The 21647-nt window shown below is 34.1% G+C and overlaps 1 protein-coding gene across 6 annotated transcripts in view; it reads right to left on the reverse strand.

Moving 5' to 3' along the window:
* The window catches only part of KIF6 (kinesin family member 6), a 154855-nt gene that overhangs the window by 122064 nt on the left and 11144 nt on the right, over nt 1–21647 (reverse strand). For all 6 annotated transcript variants that reach the window (XM_038132387.1, XM_038132383.1, XM_038132385.1 and 3 more), the window contains 3 exons: nt 17717–17864; nt 15018–15127; nt 6933–7062 (listed from right to left, as the gene is read on the reverse strand). In XM_038132387.1, coding sequence (XP_037988315.1) covers nt 6933–7062; nt 15018–15127; nt 17717–17864 — 388 coding nt within the window. The remainder of the gene's footprint in view (nt 1–6932; nt 7063–15017; nt 15128–17716; nt 17865–21647) is intronic.

Genomic DNA, 21647 nt, shown 5'->3' on the forward strand with positions numbered 1-21647 from the left:
ATTTGGTTCAATTGTCTCCACTTCAAGTTCCCCTTTTTTTAAAAAGTCTTAGTAGTGTCAGCACAATCAAATGGGTTTTGGGAACTGATCCAGCTAAAAAAAAAAAAAAAAAAAAGAAAAAAAAAAGAAAAAAAAAAGAAAAAGAGAGCAAACCATAGATATTTAACCTAGATCAGTTTCTTAATTCAGCCACAGCACAGATATAGAAAACAACTGAGCAGAATACTTGAAAATGGCAGCATACTGGATGTCAACAAGTAGGTAGTGTGTAGAAATAGCATACACTTGTAGCTGTTGGTGAAAATTCTGTAAGGAAATATCAGCCTTAGCAGTATTTTCTTTTGGGCTGCTTTACCTAGCAAGCTCAGAAGGAGAGGGAAAAGAATTTTGATCATTAGTTCATACAGTTGAAGAATTTTAGAATTCATAACCCTGTGAAATGAGCATCAGAGTGCAGCCACTGCTATGCTGTCCTCAGAGGTGATGCTGGGCAAATGAAGAGGAAGTGACTTGTAGTATTGGAATGAAAATAAACAGGCTGAGGGAAAGGTGTCAAGCAAGAAAACACTCCCAAACTTATTTAAAATGCAGTTATACTAAGAAAAAGTTATATGCTGTGAAAATGTACTTCATTCAGCAATTCTGATTCCATGAATAATCAGAGCCAGCTTCACTTATTTTACTGGGATGCCTATGACTTTTTTATTTGCAGCGCTGTGAAGCAGGACTGGATATTTTTTTCCAGCTAAAAATCCAAAACAGAATTAGTATTTAAGGACATTCTCCTTGACAGAACTGATATTTAGGGACATTTTGCACTACAGAGATGGCATCAGTCACACTATACTGCAGACAAGACTAAGCCAGATCAAGTATCAGTACAGGTGGAAGCACAAAGCAAATGTTGCTATGACAGAAGCTGAAGAAATCATCATACTTATGAATAAGCATTGTTAAGCAAACTTGAGATTCACACTGCAGCAAAACCTCATCTATTTCAAAAAGGGCTTTTAGTCACACCCATTTAATGCCCACAGAGGCAAAAAAAAAAATTTCAAATCCTAAAAGAACATAATTTCAGGACTCTCAGTTCCAAACAGCACATGGCAGTATTTGCTCTACAAGGTTTTTAATGTCTATTCTGACACACTAGCCACAACTTTATTTTGAGTGTCCCAAGTAGATTTAGCTGAACTAGTCATTAGAAACTCCATTGCTTTTCTCTCCACAGTTTTTTTTTTTTCTCATGTAAATGAAAACAATGAATGAAGCTGGTTTGGAAGTCATTGGCTAGAATCCCAAACTGGTATTTTTGTGAAGTCCTTCTTCAGAGTAGAACCATGGCTTAATCAAGACACCAATTCTCCTTTCTGCAGTATGATTCTATCTCTGCTTTGGAGTTCTCATGTACAGGAAGCTCTGTTAGAACTCTTGCAGAAAGCATAAAGCAATAAAAATTTAAACTGTTTAATGGGATGCAACCATTAAATGTTAATTTCATTATCCCCCTACATTTAGCTACATTTACCACACAAGTAGATGCACAGCACACAACAGAAATGATGATGTGTTGGAATCTCCAGTCCAAGAACAAGCCTTTTCTTTTACTATTTGGTTGTTATCTTACATACACAGCTTCTGAGTATCGCCATTCATCTGTTTAGAAAGCTTGAAAACAGAAAACAAATAACATTTTCTGGACAGTGTCTCAGAGCCTACTAAAATGTTCCTTTGGTGGTTTTCAGGGTTCATTTTGGCTTTGTTAGTAGTATTCAAACCATATGTATATGAAATCATCCGAACACTAATTTGATGTGATGAAGGAAAAAAAGAGAAAGAGGGGAGTGGCCTGGGTCTCACAGATGGTTGCTATTGTGAGAGTTATATATAGAACAACTGATGAACAGCAGTTACTTACAAAGAATAATTTTTTCCAGGAATTCTGTTACATCATAAACCACATAAGCAGACTTCAGATGCTTTGTGATATCACGTGAACACTACAAAGGACTTAATGCCAGGTCATCTATTGCTGCCCCTTTGTAGCATGGCAAAGGACAAATTCAGTAACATTGACTTGGTAAAGAATCAACATTTCATTTGATCATGGAAAATATGTACAAGGTGTATTTCAAGCCATACAAGCCAGTCTTGTTTTTTTTTTTTCCAGGATGAAAATATATCTGTATATAAATATATGTAAATAAATTGTATAGAAGCTTTGTGACTTTAACTACTACATCTATTTATACAATGGTTGCAAGAAGATGGCTTCTACTTAAATGAGAATCTACATCACAGTCATACTGGAAGAAACTTCTGAGTTGGATATTTCTCTCAATGCAAGGTCAAGAACCATCCAAAAACTTGCTAGAACCTAAGCTGTTCATCTTAATCTAATTCTTACCCATCTTAAGTCAGAAAAACACCACAGGAATTCTTCCTTATACAGTAATTTATGTATTTCCCAAATCCTTTATTTGTTGCAGCTGCTATTATAAATATTTTTCACTAAAAATAGCCAGAAATGGACGCTACAGGTCTAAATAGCATTCTTAAGATTGAGGACCTGAGAAAGAGAAAGTTTCTTAAATAGGACAAAGACATATGAAAAGCTGCCACTAGACTAACAGAAGCTGCTACTATCTGGAAGAATAATGTGTTAAGTATGGCTGCCAAAACACTGACGGAGATAATACATGAAAGAGAGCAGGACCACTGGGACAAAACAATTTTGCAGGTGATAAATGCAGTTGTTAAGCCCATATTGCAAACCATCTCCACTTGGCAAGGTACACCATTCCAGTGGAATCTTTTCTTTCTTGAATCAAAATATTTAGACAGCAGAAGAACATGATTTTCCTGTATGAGTGAATTAGTGACTAGCCAATGCATAAAGAGATGTCAATCCTGAGTGTTTAGAGTTTTTTGAGAGAATGTCTCTGAAAACATACAAAATTTTCTTTTAAGGAATGTTTCTTTTTCTTCTTAAGGTTTTTTTTTTTGCTTATAAGCTTTTCAAAGAGCAAGGGAAAAAAAAAGAAAGTACTGATAGCATTCAAGACTGATATCAAATTAATTTTCTCAAATTTCGTGCTACAATCAGAGGGATATCTGTAAGAAGATGTTCTGACAACTACAGCCATTTCACATGTCAGATAGATATCTCTGTCTAATGAATATAAACTCCACTTCCAACAGAATGATGTTATACGGAAGAGCAAGCAAATAGAAGAATAAGAGGTGCCTGTCTTTATATCTGATAGATGAGAGAGACCTCAGTATGTTTTTAGTTTCCTTTCTAAATAATGTGTTACAGGTGAAGGGGCTCTTCAGGAAAAAATTTTTCACCAAAAGAATAATAAAGTACTGCAATCGTCTTCCCAGGGAGGTGGTAGAATCACCATCTCTAGATGTGTTTAAAAAAATACTGGACATGGCACTTGGCGCTATAGTCTAGTTGAGGTGTTAGGGCATAGGTTGGACTCAATGATCTTAGAGGTCCCTTCCAACCTCATCATTCTGTGATTCTGTGATTCAGTTGTTCTTAGGTACACCTGTCATAGTTGAAATTGAAAAATTTTACTATGAAAATATCAGGATCAGAATAGGTGCAATCATTTCCTGAAAGCAATACTTTATCTTTCCATATTTACTACAAGTACAGTTTCAGTTAGACAATGATAACTTTTAAACTCAGGACTTTTAAAGTTATTAATATTCCCTGGTGAAGATATTATTAACCTTATGTTATATAGTGCCTTTTATCCATACAAATCCCAAAGCATTTTAAGGACTATTCAAAATAGTATGTATGACCAGTAATTTTTTTACCACGCATGGAAATGAAAGCACCTGTGCTGAAATAACAATGCTATTTGGTGCTCATAATACAATATTACAGATTTGTTGGAGTGGAAATAAGTTAATAATTGACACCAAAGAGGAACCTAGGAAAGCAGAAAGTTGTAATTTCTTCTAGACTGCAGCACTAACCCAGATAGCATGCATTTTTCTCAAAAGTGGTGTTTAATCTCATTCACTTACACACTGAAATCCTATTTTTACTATCTCATCCAATAAAAAAATGCAGTCAAAACATTAACACTGGTTTTCTAAATATATTCAAGAGAATATTAATGTACAATAAATACAAATAGAATGTGTTCAATCACAGGTCACAAGTCAGGCCCCACAACTAACCTTAAAGTCTCATTCTTTCTTGAAATAAATATATTTAAACATTGCCAAAAGCTTACTGATTGCCCCAACCGTACTTCAAACATTTTAAATGATGGAACAAATACTGTGTCTTATACACTGTGTGCCAAATTTAAAAAATGGAGTGCTGTAGGTATAAAACCATGCACTGAAACATGTCCTTCCTCATTAAAATGAAGTACCATTGCTGCACATTCTTGGGAGGCTACCTTACTCAATTGCTTTTAGAGAAATACTAAAACCCACTAAGAATTCTCAAAATTACAGAGGTTTAGGCATGTTATTTCAAAAGGCAGAGGTCACATGGGATTCATATCACAAGAACTTAGAAAAGACCTCTTCAGCTGAAGATATATTAATAGTACACCAAGATAAAATGGTTTGAGAACACTACCTAAATGGCCAAACACTTATTTCCACACAGGAGCTCTCTTGGATGTTGCTGCTACCAATTTCTTATACTGAAAATTTGATTTTTTAAATCCTCAGCATGCATTTCAGATACCAAAATCATAAAGTTGTCTTAACAGATAGAAAATATGAGAAAACAGTTCAGATTTCATAACCTGGTGCTAGAGATTCTTATGTATTCAAACATATCAAGAAACTGCTTTATCAGAAAGCAAACAAAAATCTAGTCCTTACATTCAGCAGAACTGCCACCAAAAGACTCCTTTTTTTTTTGTTTTGTTTTGATGTCTGCCTATTTCTCTCTGGAAAAATATGAGACAAAAAATTCCTATTTGGATTTTTACATTATAAATCGTCTGTGCACAAATGTCTCCCATCTTACCATTTACACAACTTGCAGTACACATCAAAACTAGAGCAGAGGACCAGTCCTACATTGCCTAGTAAAGCAATCCTGAGCAAACCTGGATTAGTTTCCTTTTTTTTTCCTTCTCTTGGGATATATAGTTGCATGTGGGAAAGAAGCATTCAGTTATAAATGCTCTCTTAGGTTCTGAAATGGAATGAATGAACAAATGTTGCCTGTAATATACTTTTAATATTGCGATGACATTTTTTTTTTTAGCACAATCAGTTATGAGGGAAAAATGCACCCCTCAAATCACAATCTAGACTGCATTAGCATAGACAATGCAGAAATTATATTGTCATTCTTATTTTCAAAATAGTCAACTCTTCAAAGAAGGGTTATTCAGGGTTGAAGCACTAGATTGCAATTTTACAGGCTACAGATCTCATATGCGATCCATGACAGTCATCTGAATTATTCCACAGCCAAACTCATCATTAAAAAAGATGACTCCAGCATTTATATTACTTTCTTCTCTATTTAGGTTTATTAATCTTGCTTCTTTTTCTTCAAAGTTTCCTTAAAAGGACTCTAATCTTCAGAGGTCAGAAAATATTATCATAACTCAAGATTTAAAAACATGGTTCTCCAGAGAAGTTACGCTTTATGTCATAAGTTCTCTTTCTCAGACATCTAGATTAACCCTTTTCTCTTCTATTACACTTTGTCAAGTTCCTCTCCTCCACACAGTACCAATTTTTCTATTTCAATATCATGACGCAGTTCCTTGCCTAAATATTCATGTTTATGAGAAGCCCTTATGTTGAGTATCTCTTGCCTTAACATATTCCGACCTCTCAAAATGTAACTGTTGAAACAATCATCCTTGAGAAACAAGTATTTGTGTTACCTATTTACATTTTGTAGTAAAATGTTTCTTCCCCTGTGTCCAGGTCTATGTGGTCATCCAGCAGGAACACGGAAATACCTGACTATTCATATACTCTAAGTGTCTTTCTTATCAATGATTTACAATATATCCTTTTGGAGATAAAGAGGAAGAAAACCCAAAAAGTTCTAAAAGAGTATTAACTCTATTGTAGTAAAGGCACATTGCCAGCACTCATATTATACAATACACTTTTTATATTTACATTCCATATCCAAGCATAAAGGGAAAAAAGAATCTTACAGATATGGAAACATTTAATTTGAATTTTTCAGAATCAGCAAAAACATCCTTGTGCTTGAATATTAGCACACACTTATTTTCAACTTCCTTTGAACTACCATCTGGGTATGTGGTGGGTTTTGTTTATTTGGTTTGAGAGGTTGCTTGTTTTGTGTTTTTCCACATAACACCATGTGTTTTATGCAGTAAGAAGGAAAAAAAGAGCAGACTTCTATTAAGTACTTCAAAGGTAATTGAGTGCTTAGTCATAGAATCATAGAATGGTTTGAGTTGGAAGGGACCTTAAAGATCATGTCCCAACCTTCCAGACCCCTCGCACTCCATGAGTAGGGACACCTTCCACTAGAACAGGCTGCTCAGGGCCCTGTCCAACCTGGTGTTGAACACTTCCAGGGAAAGATTTACCCGTGAATGTTTCACAATGCTTTGCAAGGACATATTTTCTTATCTTCACTTGTCTGTGTATGTTGATACATGCCACATTCAAAAGTAAGTCAATAGTTTATGAGAATTTCTGTATTCTACTTATTTGAATTTCACTAAGTTGTGACATCAAGGGCCACCAATCAGATCTACTATGGATCACTCTAATCAGAGAAATGCTTATTTAATTTCACTCTGGAAATACACTCAAAAAAGAGGATACTAATTCACGTCCAAGGACTTGTAAAATATACATTTTATTTGAGAGAGGAGGAGATATGTTTTTGACCATTTTAACTTTGGTGGTGTTAAGAAGATTGGAGCAGCAAATCTCACCTCAGCAATCATTCTGTTGGTGTCCCCCAAGAAAAGTAGGTTTAAGGCTTCCTCTTCATTTGTAGCTTGCTGAAGAGACAAGTTTTTCAGATGAATGTTTTGATCAGAGTCTTCCATTATTGTCACTTTTCTACATGCAAAATAAAAACAACAGTGAAAACTAGCGTTTTAATGCAATGTTGTTTCATACTTTAATTTTGATTGCACTTAAAAGGTGAAATCTAAAATCCAAGTTGAAAAAAGAATATGAAAAATAAATTATACATATTAAAGGAAATGTTGATTTCTTTTTGTACTGTCACTTCCTTTTTATTCCTTTATTATGAAACTTGATACAGAAAAGGAATATAAGAAAACTAAGTTTTAGAGAAAGGTTTGGAATTTTTATTTGTTGAGGTAGTAAAATTCCAAGAGTAAGAGATTGGATGAATCATCACAAACAAATGATACGTAAGGGTTTGTTTGCTATTACCAAGTACAGATGATAAATAAAGCATACCATTATTTTGATGAAAAAATAGACATGGAATATTTCAGAATCAACACATCTGTAGTCAATATGTTTCTAATAACTTTAGAAATATTTGTCAAGACTATTTCTCTTTTCATTTTTCTTAAATGGTAGTAACTACATCTGTAAATTATCCCCTCCTTAAATTAAAACATGCTAATGATGATTGTATTTATTCCCCCTGTTAGAAATGTTCTTAGTTACACATCTGTAAGACTAAAGTTGTCATAAAGGAATTGGCTGCAAGTAACAAGGATATAGCAAAAACTCCAGAAGAGCTCCTAAATATTACTGAAAATCCTTTTCACTTTGAATAGTCCTTCAGCATAAGATTTTTTTTTCTTTTGAAATGGTTAATGAGAGGTAAACTTTATTGGCATTACTGAGTAGACCATTAGGGTCTCCTCAGTTGGGACATTCTATAGTATCCAACATGGAGGCCAAGTAGTCGCCTCACTGGATTTGGAAAACAGAAAGAAGAATCTGTTAGAACAGAAGTACACTAAATCTGAGGATAAATAACATGACCTTCAGAGTGAATTACACGTGCTGATACAGTTTAAAACAAATTAGAGCTTTTTTAAAAGTCAGAAGTTGTTTTTATTTAAACTAAAACTTTATTTTCTGTGTAAGTATAGATAATATTTTCTATACATACATATACACCTATATGTATACATATACATATATAAATATTTTATCATGTTCTTCAAGATAAACCACAAGAGGGAGTATGGGGCTTGAGTTTTTATCAGTAGGTAGTTCTTGCAGGTTAATTACTCTAAGTTGCTCCAAAACCAGAGAGATTGGGTTTTGTTCTGCTTTACTTTCCTTTCCCCACCACCCTGCCCCAAACTGAGAAGGAAATCAAGCATCAAAGCAGCATTCCATAGTATTACTCTTAGACACTGTGGGAGTAATTCACAGCCTGATGGTCAAAATATTCAAATGAATTTAGAGAAATAATTGTAACACATTGCAATGCACTCACTCTTTTCAAGAAAAAAATGCACATAAAAGTACACACAAAGCTTCTTTGGTAGTCACAACAATTGCTCTTCCAAGTAGGATTGCCTCCCACTGTTAGCCTTATTTTTGTGTGGTGGTATAAGACATTTATATAATCACAATTTATATAAAACTCAGCTTCCCTATGCAAAGTATAAACCCCAGAGCATAATTCTGGTCTTGCGTATCAAACTTTTGATAATGTCAGATTGTATTCTGTCTGCATCTGTGTGCGCATCACACACTAAAGCCCAGAGCAGTTCTGATTACAGTATACCCTTATTAACTTGTGCCCTTTCCTGCATTAACTGAGCTGCCACCAATGCAGGAGTGCCTTGCACACTGATTACTTTCATTTATTAAATTCTTGTTACTAGCAAACATTGACCTTAAAGCTTCCTTTGATTAATTATACTACCTCATTAATTAGTGTACTATAAATAATAAGAAGAAATCCCCTTAATATATTTTGGAAAATGAGTGATCATTTCACAAGTCAAGCTTCCTATCATTATATCTGTCTCTAGGGCTTAGAATTGAAGAAATCTAAAATAATCTCCAAAACTTTATAAACATTTAAAAATTGATCATAATAATGCAAACAAACAACATAGGAAGATACACAAGTCCCATGCCAATACATGAGCAGAATATAGTGATACTACATCATTGTTAGGAGACTAGAGAGCCAAAAATAAATTTAGGATAAATTTAAAAGAGAAAAGTAGCAAGTATGCATCCTGTTCAGAAGAGTTCTGTTCATAAGAACAGAATAAATTAATGGATAGATATAGGTAATGTTTCGTAAAACTGCAAGGAACTTTAGCTTTTAGGAAAGAATTGTCAGGGTAATCACCTTATGCATCATCCCAAAAAGATGATCTTTCAAAAGTACAACTCCCTGAACACCACAGCCGAAGACAAAGTCAACACTTAGTCAAGAGGCAAGATCACAAAGTTATCCAGCTACCAGCACCACAACAGCACACAGATTTGATTTTCCATCCAAGTAGAGATTTAGAGCATAATCTCCCTCATGAGACATGTCAGGACTTTGAGATGAGTAAGGGCTCGTGCAGACTGTTCGCTTGACACATCATATTGTGATAGGAAATCCTTCCCACTGTCTCCAATGGGTTCTGTTTTGAGACAACAAAAACACAGTTTGGCTGTTCTGGATGTTATGGACATGACTGGAGACTGCTCTATATTTAGGGGTTAATGATTCATGTAACAGTGAACCTGAGCAGGCACAGCCTGTGAGGCGCTGCACACCCAGCAGGGTGTTCAGGCCCAAGTTGTGCTGCGTAGATCCCTCCACTGCCAGATAAATTCACTGAGTTCTCAGGAGAACACTTTCTAGAATTAAGCTGATTTCTTGTAAGAAAATAATACAAAAGCTCAAAAGAGCAAAAGGGAAACCTCTCCATGGCCAGGACCTGTACTCCTCTTGTGTAGTGCACAATGGGGAAATCATTTAGGCTCTGTCGACCATTGCATGGATGCAAGGCACTCAGCATATGATGGGATGCTAGATTTACTTGCCACCTACCTTCCTCCTCTTATTCTGTTTAACCAAAGCGGTTACCCTGTCAAGCCATTTGTTTCCAAACCTTTCTTACTGACATCTGAAAAAAGCTGTGCACTCTCTCTCCCCACCACATAGGATAAGGAATCAAAACTGAACCAGTGAGATCAGTGGTTCATGTATGAACAAAACATACAAAATCTGTTAGAATTTGCAGGCAACTTCAATAATCTTACAAAAAAAATTTGTTAAATACATTTTGACATTCAGTCATCAAATGCTCGTAGAAAAGTAACTTAAAAAGCTTCACTGGACTTTATACTCTTTTTTCAGGAAACAAATCAACATAAAACATGGATGTGAATGACCAATATATCCTATATGCTGAAGCTATTGTATGCATTTTAAGTGTAATTTGCTTGAACTGTAATTTAAAAAATCACAATCTTAGAAGAAATTATTCAAAACTGTTTTTAGCTGTCTCCTCATTAACAAAGGCTAACCTTACAAAACTTGGAATTCTCTTAACCTTTGCTATTCAGTAGTTACAAAATGAACACTGTTAATTTTGAAAGAATGTATTTCATATAAAAAAGGGAACTATTAATATTATTAGCCGTAGAAGCTTAAAAATACTGATAATTCTCAGAACACTGGAAATATAGTTCTTGTAGGTTTATGGTTGGTGGTCAGTTTCCAAATTACATAGCTGGTAGAGCCATTAAAAGGGGTTGACATTAACTCTGTTGAGACTGGAGGGGAGAATTAGGTTTATTTGCATTAAAAAATCAGACTGAATAAAATATATTTCCTATATGTTTAAAAATATTCCTTTATTCTTATTTTATTTTTATCCTTCTTTGTTAAGGAAAACAGCAATTATTTTTGTAGTTGTTTAAGCTTTCCATGTCAGCAATTTGGTAACTCTTAAAGCCCTTGGAGGGCAGTAGAGAAACAGAAGAGTACAAACTCATTTGAGCTAATTTACCAATATGCAATAACAGGTTTTGTTTTAAAGGGAAATTATTTCACACTGACCCCATGGAACATAACAGTTCTGCATGTTACTAACATATATTGATATAGACATCATTGCTGATGTTTGAAGTTAATTGGCTCTGAGCTTAAAGTGTGGTTTCCTTAAAGTCAGACAGCATCATACTAAAAATTATACCTTTCCCTCTTGAAGAGGACTTTAAAGAATCTTCACACAAAAATGCAGAATCTCTTTTGTTGACTCGAAATTTAGATTCTATTTTCCCCAAATAGATTCTATTTGCCACATCTCTGCATAGTAATGGTTGTCTGAGCTCCCTGACAAGTAGTTCCTCAATTACTGCAGCCTAGACTGTCATTCTAAGGCAAAACAGCACTAACTGTAGTTAGCCTTCACATGCCATCAGAGAGGTAAAGCAGTAACTTATTGGTTACCTATGAATTAATCTAGTCATTCTTCACTAATGGTTCTACAACTTCAGTCTTTACATTTGTGTTACTTAATGGTGTCAAAAAATTTCTTACTTCTGGATAAATAAGAACATGTTAGGAAGAGTTTTACTGGTAGGTTGTGACTAAAATGAAATTCAGTAACATTGGGTTACATAAATTACAAATACATTACAACCAAGAACCTGTTGAAGATAAAAGCCTCTTTCACAAATGCACAAATTAGGAGCTTTAGAAAAGTGTTCCTAATTTGAACACTCCTGCAAAACTTTTATGAAAACATAAGGTGGCAGTAAGTATTTAAATAGTCTTCTACCAGCTTTATTTTATAGCAATTATTTAATACCTTTATGTGTTGAAAACAATCATAATGTCCTTGTAGAAACATGGAATTCTCTACAGCTACAAACAGAATTAGAATGTCAATATTAAATTCATTTTCTTCATAATTCTGTGTAGGAATCTGTATATGTATACATATAGATAGACACACCGATGTGCAGCTATATGTCCCATGTTCATGCATTTGTCAGGAATTTATTTACAGAAAAGTAGCGATTGTTTTTGTGAGAGCCTCTTCCTTTCTCATCTGGCAGACGGGATGAAATGAGTAAGCAGTGCTAAGATGAAAATTTCATCATCTACAGAATATACAAAGTATGGGTACACACAACCTCAACTTCAGGAGCTGATATTCCAAATCTAATCATGTTATGTTTAGATACAATGAACAATTTTAAAAATTGTTATTATTCCCTTTGCCTTAAGCATCAAATACAATTTTAATGTCTCATTTTTCAAGTACTATCAACAAGCCTGTTGCGTATCCACAAGCCTTTCACAACTTCTATCACCTGAATGCAATCTGTGTCTACACCTCACATTGAGCTGGTAACATAAAGCTAAGAATGAAGAGTTTGCAGGTATCTTTCATTCAAATTACCTCCCCTTCTTTTGCAAGAATATGGATAGCAATACTGTTCCAGAACAATCTGCACATTATATGAGGCTAACTAATCTTTTTGCTTATTCTTCTAAAATGACATATTTCTTCAAAACTCTTCTTGTCCATCTTATATACTTAGGAAAGTATCAGCACTGACTGCTAATATTTACCCAAGAACATAGGATTTGAAGCTATAAAAAGCTTTTGGTTTTTTATGGTGCTCAAAGCTTAGATGATCCCTGTGGGGCTCAACAGAAAATTATATGTAATATGACACCTTTAAAGTACAAAAAACATTAATTCTTTTTAATATTCTCATTAAATACAGGCTTTCAAGCAAACAAAGTTATTATTTTGTATTTTGCTTACTGTCACTACAATATTAACAAGTTTTAAGCACATAGAATTCTCAAAAAATATATATTAGATGATAAACACCTGATAAATTTTAAAATATGTGATTATTTACTTATAAGTAACCTCTAATTTATTATTTAAGAAAATTAATCAAGTAATTGAAATATAGTTAATCATGTAACTACCTATTCCTGCAACTTTTACTCCCTTTTTAGATCAGAATGACACTAGAAGTTTTTAAGTTTTGAATCCCCAGACTACAATATTAAAAAATAAACAAAACATATTTTAATAATTAAATACTTTCACACATACTAAATATGACTCATGTCGGTATAGTTTTAGTTTACAGAACATATTTTATTGACAAATGATGTAGTGGAAATAATGCCCATGTACAGTAAAACCTTAAAGCACTCATTAATATTACTCTGCAGAGAAAAAATTATCATCTTTCTAAAACCCATCCTGCAGTAGTATACACTATGTAAGTTTACAGGTAATTACGATTATCCCAGCATGCTTTATTCCTAATTTACAATCAAATTATCCATCAACTTTTAAGTTTTAAAACAACCTTACACACAACACAGAGTTATTCTTCCCTTTAATTGAATCGCCATACATAACCTTAATTGGAGGATTCTAAAAAATCACAATTATTAGCAAATATGCAGTACCTAGTTTGAAAATATGACATTTTGCAGAGCATGTGTTCCCAAATATCTGTTTCAAAGTTGCAATTATATTACTAAATCAGTTTCTTTGAATTGAATAAATTCCTTCTTATAAAATGTTAAATGGAATGAGTTCAGATAAAATATTTCAAATAACTCAATAAATGAAATTATTTATGCAATAAACTTGAATTATTAATAGCATTAAATCTAATAACTAGAAAAAAGTGTAACACAATGTCTACTATTTTTTGTCCATGCGAAAATGGACACAGAACTAAATTATTTTATCCAAATTAGCCTCTGACTAAAATTTTTGTCTCAATGCCACAGGAAGCTGATAATAAATTAGATTAGAATACTAAACTTCATCATGAAAGACACTGATAATGACACACGGTCTTCATAGCATTGATGTGTCATAAAGCAATAAATTCTACTTCCATTTTCAGGTAAAGAAACTGAAACAATTAGACCAATTCACAGCCCAATCCCACACTTTGCATTTGTCTGCTGCCTTCCTAATCTCTAGACTAGATGCTTTCATAAAGATCAATCTTGAAGGTTATTTTGTACATACATATGCTGGATACCCCACACTGCGTGGAAAAATAAAGCTCCATTTAAACACAATAAAACATTGTGTTGCAAGATTTTTTTAATAAATAAAATGGTTTAATAATATGTGAATAACAAAATTAGCTATTTCAAAATAAAATTTTACTGATTTTCTTTTATTGTCCCTTTGAAAATGTTCATCATGTTTCCTGCTCTTGTATCAGCAGTGATTTCATTGCTATTTATAAGTGTCTGTTACTATCATGTGGAGTGATAAAATTCATGGTGCCCAACATTATTTTAGGGCACTTTCGAATCCAGTAAACTCACTAATTCACACCTACTTAGTGTCTGCTTAGCTATTTAAAAATTACACAGACTATAAACTATTATTTCAGACTTGGAGACTAGGATTTGGGTTTCCTATAAATTAGAAATCTTTGACTTCACCAGCTGGAGCATTCATGATCTACATACCTTTGTTTACTACCCTTCTCCAACCATTGGTAGGTGCCAGTATCTGATCAACTTATAACAACCATCTTTTCAGGAGGAAATATACTATTTTTTGGAGCTACTTGTGGCCTATATTCTAGCTGTAACTTACCTTATTTCATAATGGCATATTCTAGAAAAAGAATTATCATTGAAGGAAAAGGTCCAAATAGAAGCAGGGAGATTTTCTCATTACCGTTGCAAGGAAATACCAGCTGTTACATGTCTCTGCCACACACAGTCATACATGCCATACAAAGAGACAGGCTGCCATGAGAAAAACAAGTGCACCTTCTCCTTGTCGGTGGCTGCAAGAGATCTCTTCGGCATAAGAGCAGCAAACACTTTGAATCCTTTCACCTTTGGTTACTCCCCACCCTCTGTACACACAAAATAACAAAATATTTAGGCACCATTGACAAAATTGTAAAAACAAAATATTCTGATTAAAATAACACCGAGATCAGTAGCACAACTTCAACAAGTCCCTAAACAATGTAATAGGGTATATGAAAATTATTCCTTTTGGTTTTGATGATTTTCTGTATTTATTACTTACGGCAAATCTTCCATTCTGGAGGCCTCATGTCTTGGGTCCAGCAGATCATAACCACATTCATTGTAGATTTCTAAGTAGGAAACATGAGTTGTGTACACTTTACTGCTATCCTGGATAAGAAAAAAAAAAAGTGTAATAAACATAAGTCAGAGGTAGATTAGAGGACAAGTTTATTTCTATGGCTCCTAGATCACTTTCTCACTTTGTCTCTTTTCATGGGTATGGTGCACATGTTCAATTTCTGATACTTTCATGTTATGTGTCACCATATGCATAAGGACTCAAGAAGAAGAAAGGGGAAAAAAAAAACAAACCCACAAAAGCTCCCAAGCAAAATAGAGACACACAAACAACACTCACTAAAACAAAAGTCCCCCACAAAAACCACCACTACCATGAGTTTAGTCTGGGATTTTTAATTGATTCTGTATACTTTAAAAAGTCTGTATATATTTAGAACATGTGAGATGCTTACAGAACTATGCAACATGACATTTTTCACTTCTGCACTAAAAAAAGAAAGTTTTTATAGAAAGGTAAATGCTCATATTATGGACAGAAAGACTGTGCTTAAAGAAAAAAAAACAAAGCAAAAGTAAAAACAGCAACAAAAATCAAAAATAAGATTTACTTCATTTAGAAACATCAGTGACATACTGCTTTTCATTCTCTTCATCATAACATTAGAGCACTGTATATGATGTCAGCTGTTCTCTGCAATCACAATTCTTTTGGTAAATTACATTGCCAAAAAGTAATTTAACACAACTGAGTTTTGCCGACAATTTTCCCCTGACCCGAAGCCAAATCCAAACAACATAAACCTCAAAATAGTGGGCTATGCTTTCCAAAATTAAAGAAATAAAATAGAATAAAAAATCAGTCACTTCTTTTCAGCAGGCAAAACCACTGTGAAAGCACTCATATCACAGTTGAAATGTAATAATTCAATCCACTGGAGGTTTTTTTGCAAAATACTTTGAGATATAACTTGTCACTTTCATTTAATAATTATTTACCATGGGTTTTTTTTTTAATTGCTTATGACAGTTCAGTATTTCAAGGGACATAATTTAAAAGATCCACTACAGATGGAATGAAAAAATGTAGTAAGGAATAGTTCAAACAGGATGCCATGGAAATAGGAGAATTTCTAAATTAAAAGGAGATGTTATTAAAAACAAAGGGCTTGATTTTCTTCTCATTTAGTTCTCCAATTTTGTTTCTTTGGTTTCAAATTGCACTGTCTTCGTCCAAGTAAGGACTTAACAAGTCTTTATTTCATGTCCCTGATTTCACTTTCTCCTGTTTCATCCTACTTAGGGTTAGAAGGCAAATGATTCTTCTCCAGTATTTGAGCACCTTCCAAACCACAGCTGTAGGTATAAAGAAATGCAACAGGGGAAAGATGTGAAAAGAAAGCAAGAGGAAAGGTAAAATAGCAAGAAAAGATCCTTTATAATGCACTAAGAAAAAAAAATTATATGAAACAATGATCTAGAAGCACGAAAATTGAAATAGCTCTATAAGTGTAACTAAGTATAGCTTTTGATCCAAAACCCAGTCTGAAACGGGAAATATTCATATTTCTGTGCTGATAATTTGACAAACATACTAGTCATTTCTCATCCTATTTTTTTATTACATAATTAACATTAGAAAAGAATGTTGGTGTGTTAGCGCTGTTTGCTGCTGGCAATTACACGATAAACCTGTTCACTTTGCACAACAAAAGTCCTCTATGGAGGTTGTGTGAGTGCAGCAGAAAGTCTAAGATAACATGATCATGTGGGTTTTTTTCATTTCCATTCCCACAATGGCAAGTTTTTGTGCACCTGCCACATGCTGTGTACATTTACCTGCCAAAGCCATACTTCCATAGAGCCAAAAGTAATTACTCACTCTTGTTAACCCTTACTAAGACAGGGCATGTTAATATGACTGAGCCATATGCCCTTCTGCAAACAGATTGGTTCTCTGTAGTACACAACTGAAAGAGTATAAATGTACAGTGGAATGATTTATGTTAATGTCAAATCATAGTTAAATTGGCTTAATTAAATAGATTTGCTGAAATGTGAAAATTAATGAGTCATAGGCCTGGCGGAATAAATGAAGAGACAAAACATAAATTACACCAGACTCCTCTCTTCCTCTCTTCACTTTCTCCTATAATTATAAAAGTACTGGAATAATTGACTGTGTTGACTCATGTAAGTATTTCAGACACTAAAAGAAAATTAAATTTCTCACAAACATAATAAACATAAAAAAAATCAGTGTGCTTACTGTGGCACATTCTTTCACTTATTGACTCATTTCATCACATAAAAAGTCAAAATGAAATGCAATGCATGCAATACAAAACCAGAGGGGAGTTGATACAAGTGTTAGACAAGGAGAACCACTTGTGTGATCTGAAGGTACGCTGCACCAACTAAAAATAGCCTGGTTCTTAAAACTACAAAAGCCCCCCACAATGATGCCCATAATTTTCAGACTATTGCAATAAACCAGGTAGCCTGGTTTAAAACAACTGTAAATATATTCTTGCACACAGTAAGTACCGTGTCAAGTTAGATATTTTGTTAAGCATTAGTTTTAGGACTTCCACTAACACTAATATAAAAAAAACCATTAGCAATAGTCAAATATTTGAAACCAGACATTAAAAATAAACAGAAAATAATGTTCCATACCTTCTGCAGTTGATCAAAAATATAAGATAAAGTCCTGGGAATGATGCCTCTATCACTGTAACGTTCTGCTCCTCCTGTGATGGTAAAAGTTTTGCCACTGCCTGTCTGACCATAGGCAAAGATAGTACCATTGTATCCAGCCAAAACACTGTATAATTTAAAAAGAGGAAGATAATTAACATTTAAGGCAGAACATATTGTCCATGATCAACTTTGTATAGAACCAAAATACAATTAACTTTGTTTCTTAATTACATAGCAACTGTCTTTGGTAATGCAAGAGCACACTTTAATATATATATTCTAGATTCTATAGTATTTAAGCTATCTAGAACGGAAGGATTTCTTGATGCCTTGACTTAATCCATTATTAGCTGATCATACTTATTACTATTTACACTACCTCCTCATACTTTTTGGTTTGGCAGATGATTTTTTGCAAGGATGATATATAATCTCTTTTAAGACTGTAGATGTCAGGAATTGTGCCATTCATACACTAGAAGAATCAAGAAATATTTCATATAGGACCTTATTAAATGCAAACAGAGAAAACTATATTATGGTTAGAAACTCATGTAAGAATACTGTTATACCAGGGTCCAGCTTTTATTCTGAGAATATGACTATACTGAACTTCCAGACTATGCTTTGTAAAGGTATGCAGGAAAACCTGTGCTTAAATCACTGTAATAAAAGATTCATTTATTATGAAAACACACAAACCCACATTGGTAATACCAAACTTATCTGTTATAACTATGACTGTACAAGAAGCTTCAATAGAACAGACAAAATAGCTATTAATGACATAGCATGAAATGGCATTCAGACTCATCTTTTTCACACCTCTTATTTCTGTTTGCAGAAGTGCCTAATGAAAGTCCAGTTCAAATATCTTTCTTTAATTCACCACACTGCCACCACTGACTTCCACCTTATTTCCACTAAACAGTAGATAAGATGAGTCATCTTAAATTTTGGATTGGATTACTATGCTTAAGGACCTACCAATTTTGTTCAACAAATTGAAAAGTAAAAATTATTCTTGTGCATTTTGTTTAAAGAAGAAGTGATAAACAAGCTACAATTTTAATAAATAAAGAGGGGGAAAACAACCCTTGCGTAAGAGGAAAAGAAACATATATATATAGATAGCTGCTGGTCTGGTGCCACAAGAGATGCAATGATTCTCCAACTTACTAAAGTTTATTTAAAGGCCTGGGTAGTTGCCAAATTGCTTATTTTAATCCATTACAGTAGGATGTCAAAGAGAAAACCAGAAACATGTTGAAAGGAGCTACAGTGAACAACTGCTCCCGAAACATGCAAAGATGGAATATATACAGATATTAGATTCCAGATGTTACAAATCAAAACAATTATTATGATAAAACACCTCATTCATCTATCTTAGGAATTTCTAGTGCCCGCTGTCACAATATCTGAATGCTGACGACAGTAATGAGTTGTCAGAAGGTAGGGGGTATCAACAGAAGTTCAGACATGGCAGATTCAAACCTAGCAAGAGGAAATGAGTCTTCAAGCAAATTGTAGTTAAGCTGTGCAATTCTTTGCCATGCCATGTTTTGGACATTAAAATGTCACACAGGCTTCAGCAGAGATTGAACTATATCACCAAAACATTTTTCTTCAGGGCTACTAATCACAGAGAAATCAGAAAGTTACTAAACTACAAATAACTAAAGACTAAGAGGATACATGCAGGAGGCAGCTTTACATGCTTACTCTATTTTGTTTCTCTGAGCATTGTCTGTTAGTCCCTGTGAGAGACAACAGTGTGCTAGATGGAACCTTGGTCTGACACAGTATGATTGCTCTTCAGCTCCTACAGAAGAGCCCTCTGGCTCTTCAGAGCTGGCAACTGGGGTTGTTAAATTTCCTTACTCCTCTTCTTTAAAGGTATGACTTGCAATGTATTAAAAAGTAATAAACGTGGCTGCAAACTATTAACTCAACATGTTTGTATTCTGATTTCTAACCACTTCAGAAAAAGCTGTTGATTAGAATCACCTCACATGTAAACACAGGATAAAATGTCACATACCATATCCTGTCAAAATAGCTGCAAAAGTCAGTGAGTTTTCTTTTTGCTATTTGATTCATATATATTCTTATATTTTCTGCAGTGCATCAGCACAGCTCTGAAAAGTTTTCTGGAAAACCCTGACCACTCACAAAATATGAACATAACCTATAATTGCATTGGATTGGAAGAATGCATTATTAACATGGATATCTTAATACTGCATTACATAGATGATTTTGATTCCACAGTTATGTTCTTTAAATTCTGAGCTAAAAGTCAACTTCATTTTCGAAATTTATGTGTAAGTATCTATGTGTGTGTGTGTGTGCGTGTATAATTATACACGCAAATAACTGCATCCTGTCCATGTTTACAGCATGCATTTCTTTCATTCAGAGTGTATTACAGCTACCACCAAGTTAATTTAAGGACAGCCTGCTTGAGGTGCTAAGGAAGCCTGTAAGGAAAGAAGACTACCAATAATACCAGTGAAACTTCTGGCAAAGCCTTCTAAGAGCAACATGCAACTCCATGAGGACAGGATGGAGAACTAATTCCCTTTCTAAGTCTGAGAAGTGAAACACTTCTAAGTGTTAAATAAGAGACAAGGGACTAGGAGTTCAGGCAGGACTAACAAAGCCCCTTGGGCTCAGAAGCAAGCTGTACACTATGATCTTGCCTCCTGAAGAATAGAGGGGAAGAAGTAGTGAAAATGAAAAGCCTCTACTCATTGGCTTGTGGAGAGAAAATTAAACTTATGAACTACACAAAAGGGTTTGTGAATATATATATATACTTATGAAAGAACATATTTCAAAACTGAAGAGATATAACTACCATTTAAAGTATAATAGTGTGAATATTAGTCAATATCAATTTTGAAGGTCTGTATGTGATAACATGGATTAAGTAAAAAATCCAGGTCTAATGTGTCTTATTCACACTTATTTTAAGTAACTTCATTTGGAATCAATGTACATACAGGATGTTTTAGTAATGAGTCTTGTGGACAACTTGTCATGGGAAACAGTTACTGGAGACACACTTAGCTCTTTTTCACTTCTAAGTACTTCAAGGCAAAAAAACCCCAACCAAAATACCATCAAACTATTTTTAGTTCATTTTCCCAAAGACTTTAACACTGAAAGGGTAACTATATGTAGATGGACCAATACCAAATCAATCAATAAATCAATACCTATTTAGTAAATACTCAGGAAGTTTAATATTTGTACATAGTATTGTCAACCCAAGATGCACAATTCCTTTAGGAAAATAAAAAGCTCAAAAACTTTCATAAACTGTTAGCCACCCATAAAATGCTGTTTAAGAAAACTACATCAAACTATACTGCATAATTACCCTTGGCAAAGCAATGGGTCCCTCAAATGCTAGAAGTCAGTATAGTGAGCAGAAAATATACACATTCTCTCTTTCATCCTGACACATAACTGCAGCAGGTACCAAAAAAGTTGATATTATGACAAGAGAAGAGTGGAGCATGTTTTCTAAACAGCATCTACCAAATGGATCCCCAAAGATGCTCACTTGCAAATGAAAGCTGTCCCCAATAGTAGTGGAAGTGATTCTTTGCTGGGAAAAGTTGGTAGAGAATCACCAGCTTTTTTCTGCCTTTTCAGTAAAACCTACTTTTCAAGATGCCAGTTCGCACAGGCAAAGTCTGCATCTTTGCTCTTCAGAGTCTCTGAACAAAAGTCCCAAATATTTGTTAAACTCAGTATTTGAAACTACATGGGTTCACATGGATAGTGATGGTAGTCATGTGAGGACTGAAAACAATGCATAAATAAAACTCATACATTAAAAGTGCATTTTCATTAATGCACCCTTCGTGTTATCAGAATACCCAGATTTTTTTTC

This window comes from Motacilla alba, chromosome 3 (genome assembly GCF_015832195.1).
Source record: "Motacilla alba alba isolate MOTALB_02 chromosome 3, Motacilla_alba_V1.0_pri, whole genome shotgun sequence".
NCBI lineage: Eukaryota > Metazoa > Chordata > Aves > Passeriformes > Motacillidae > Motacilla > Motacilla alba.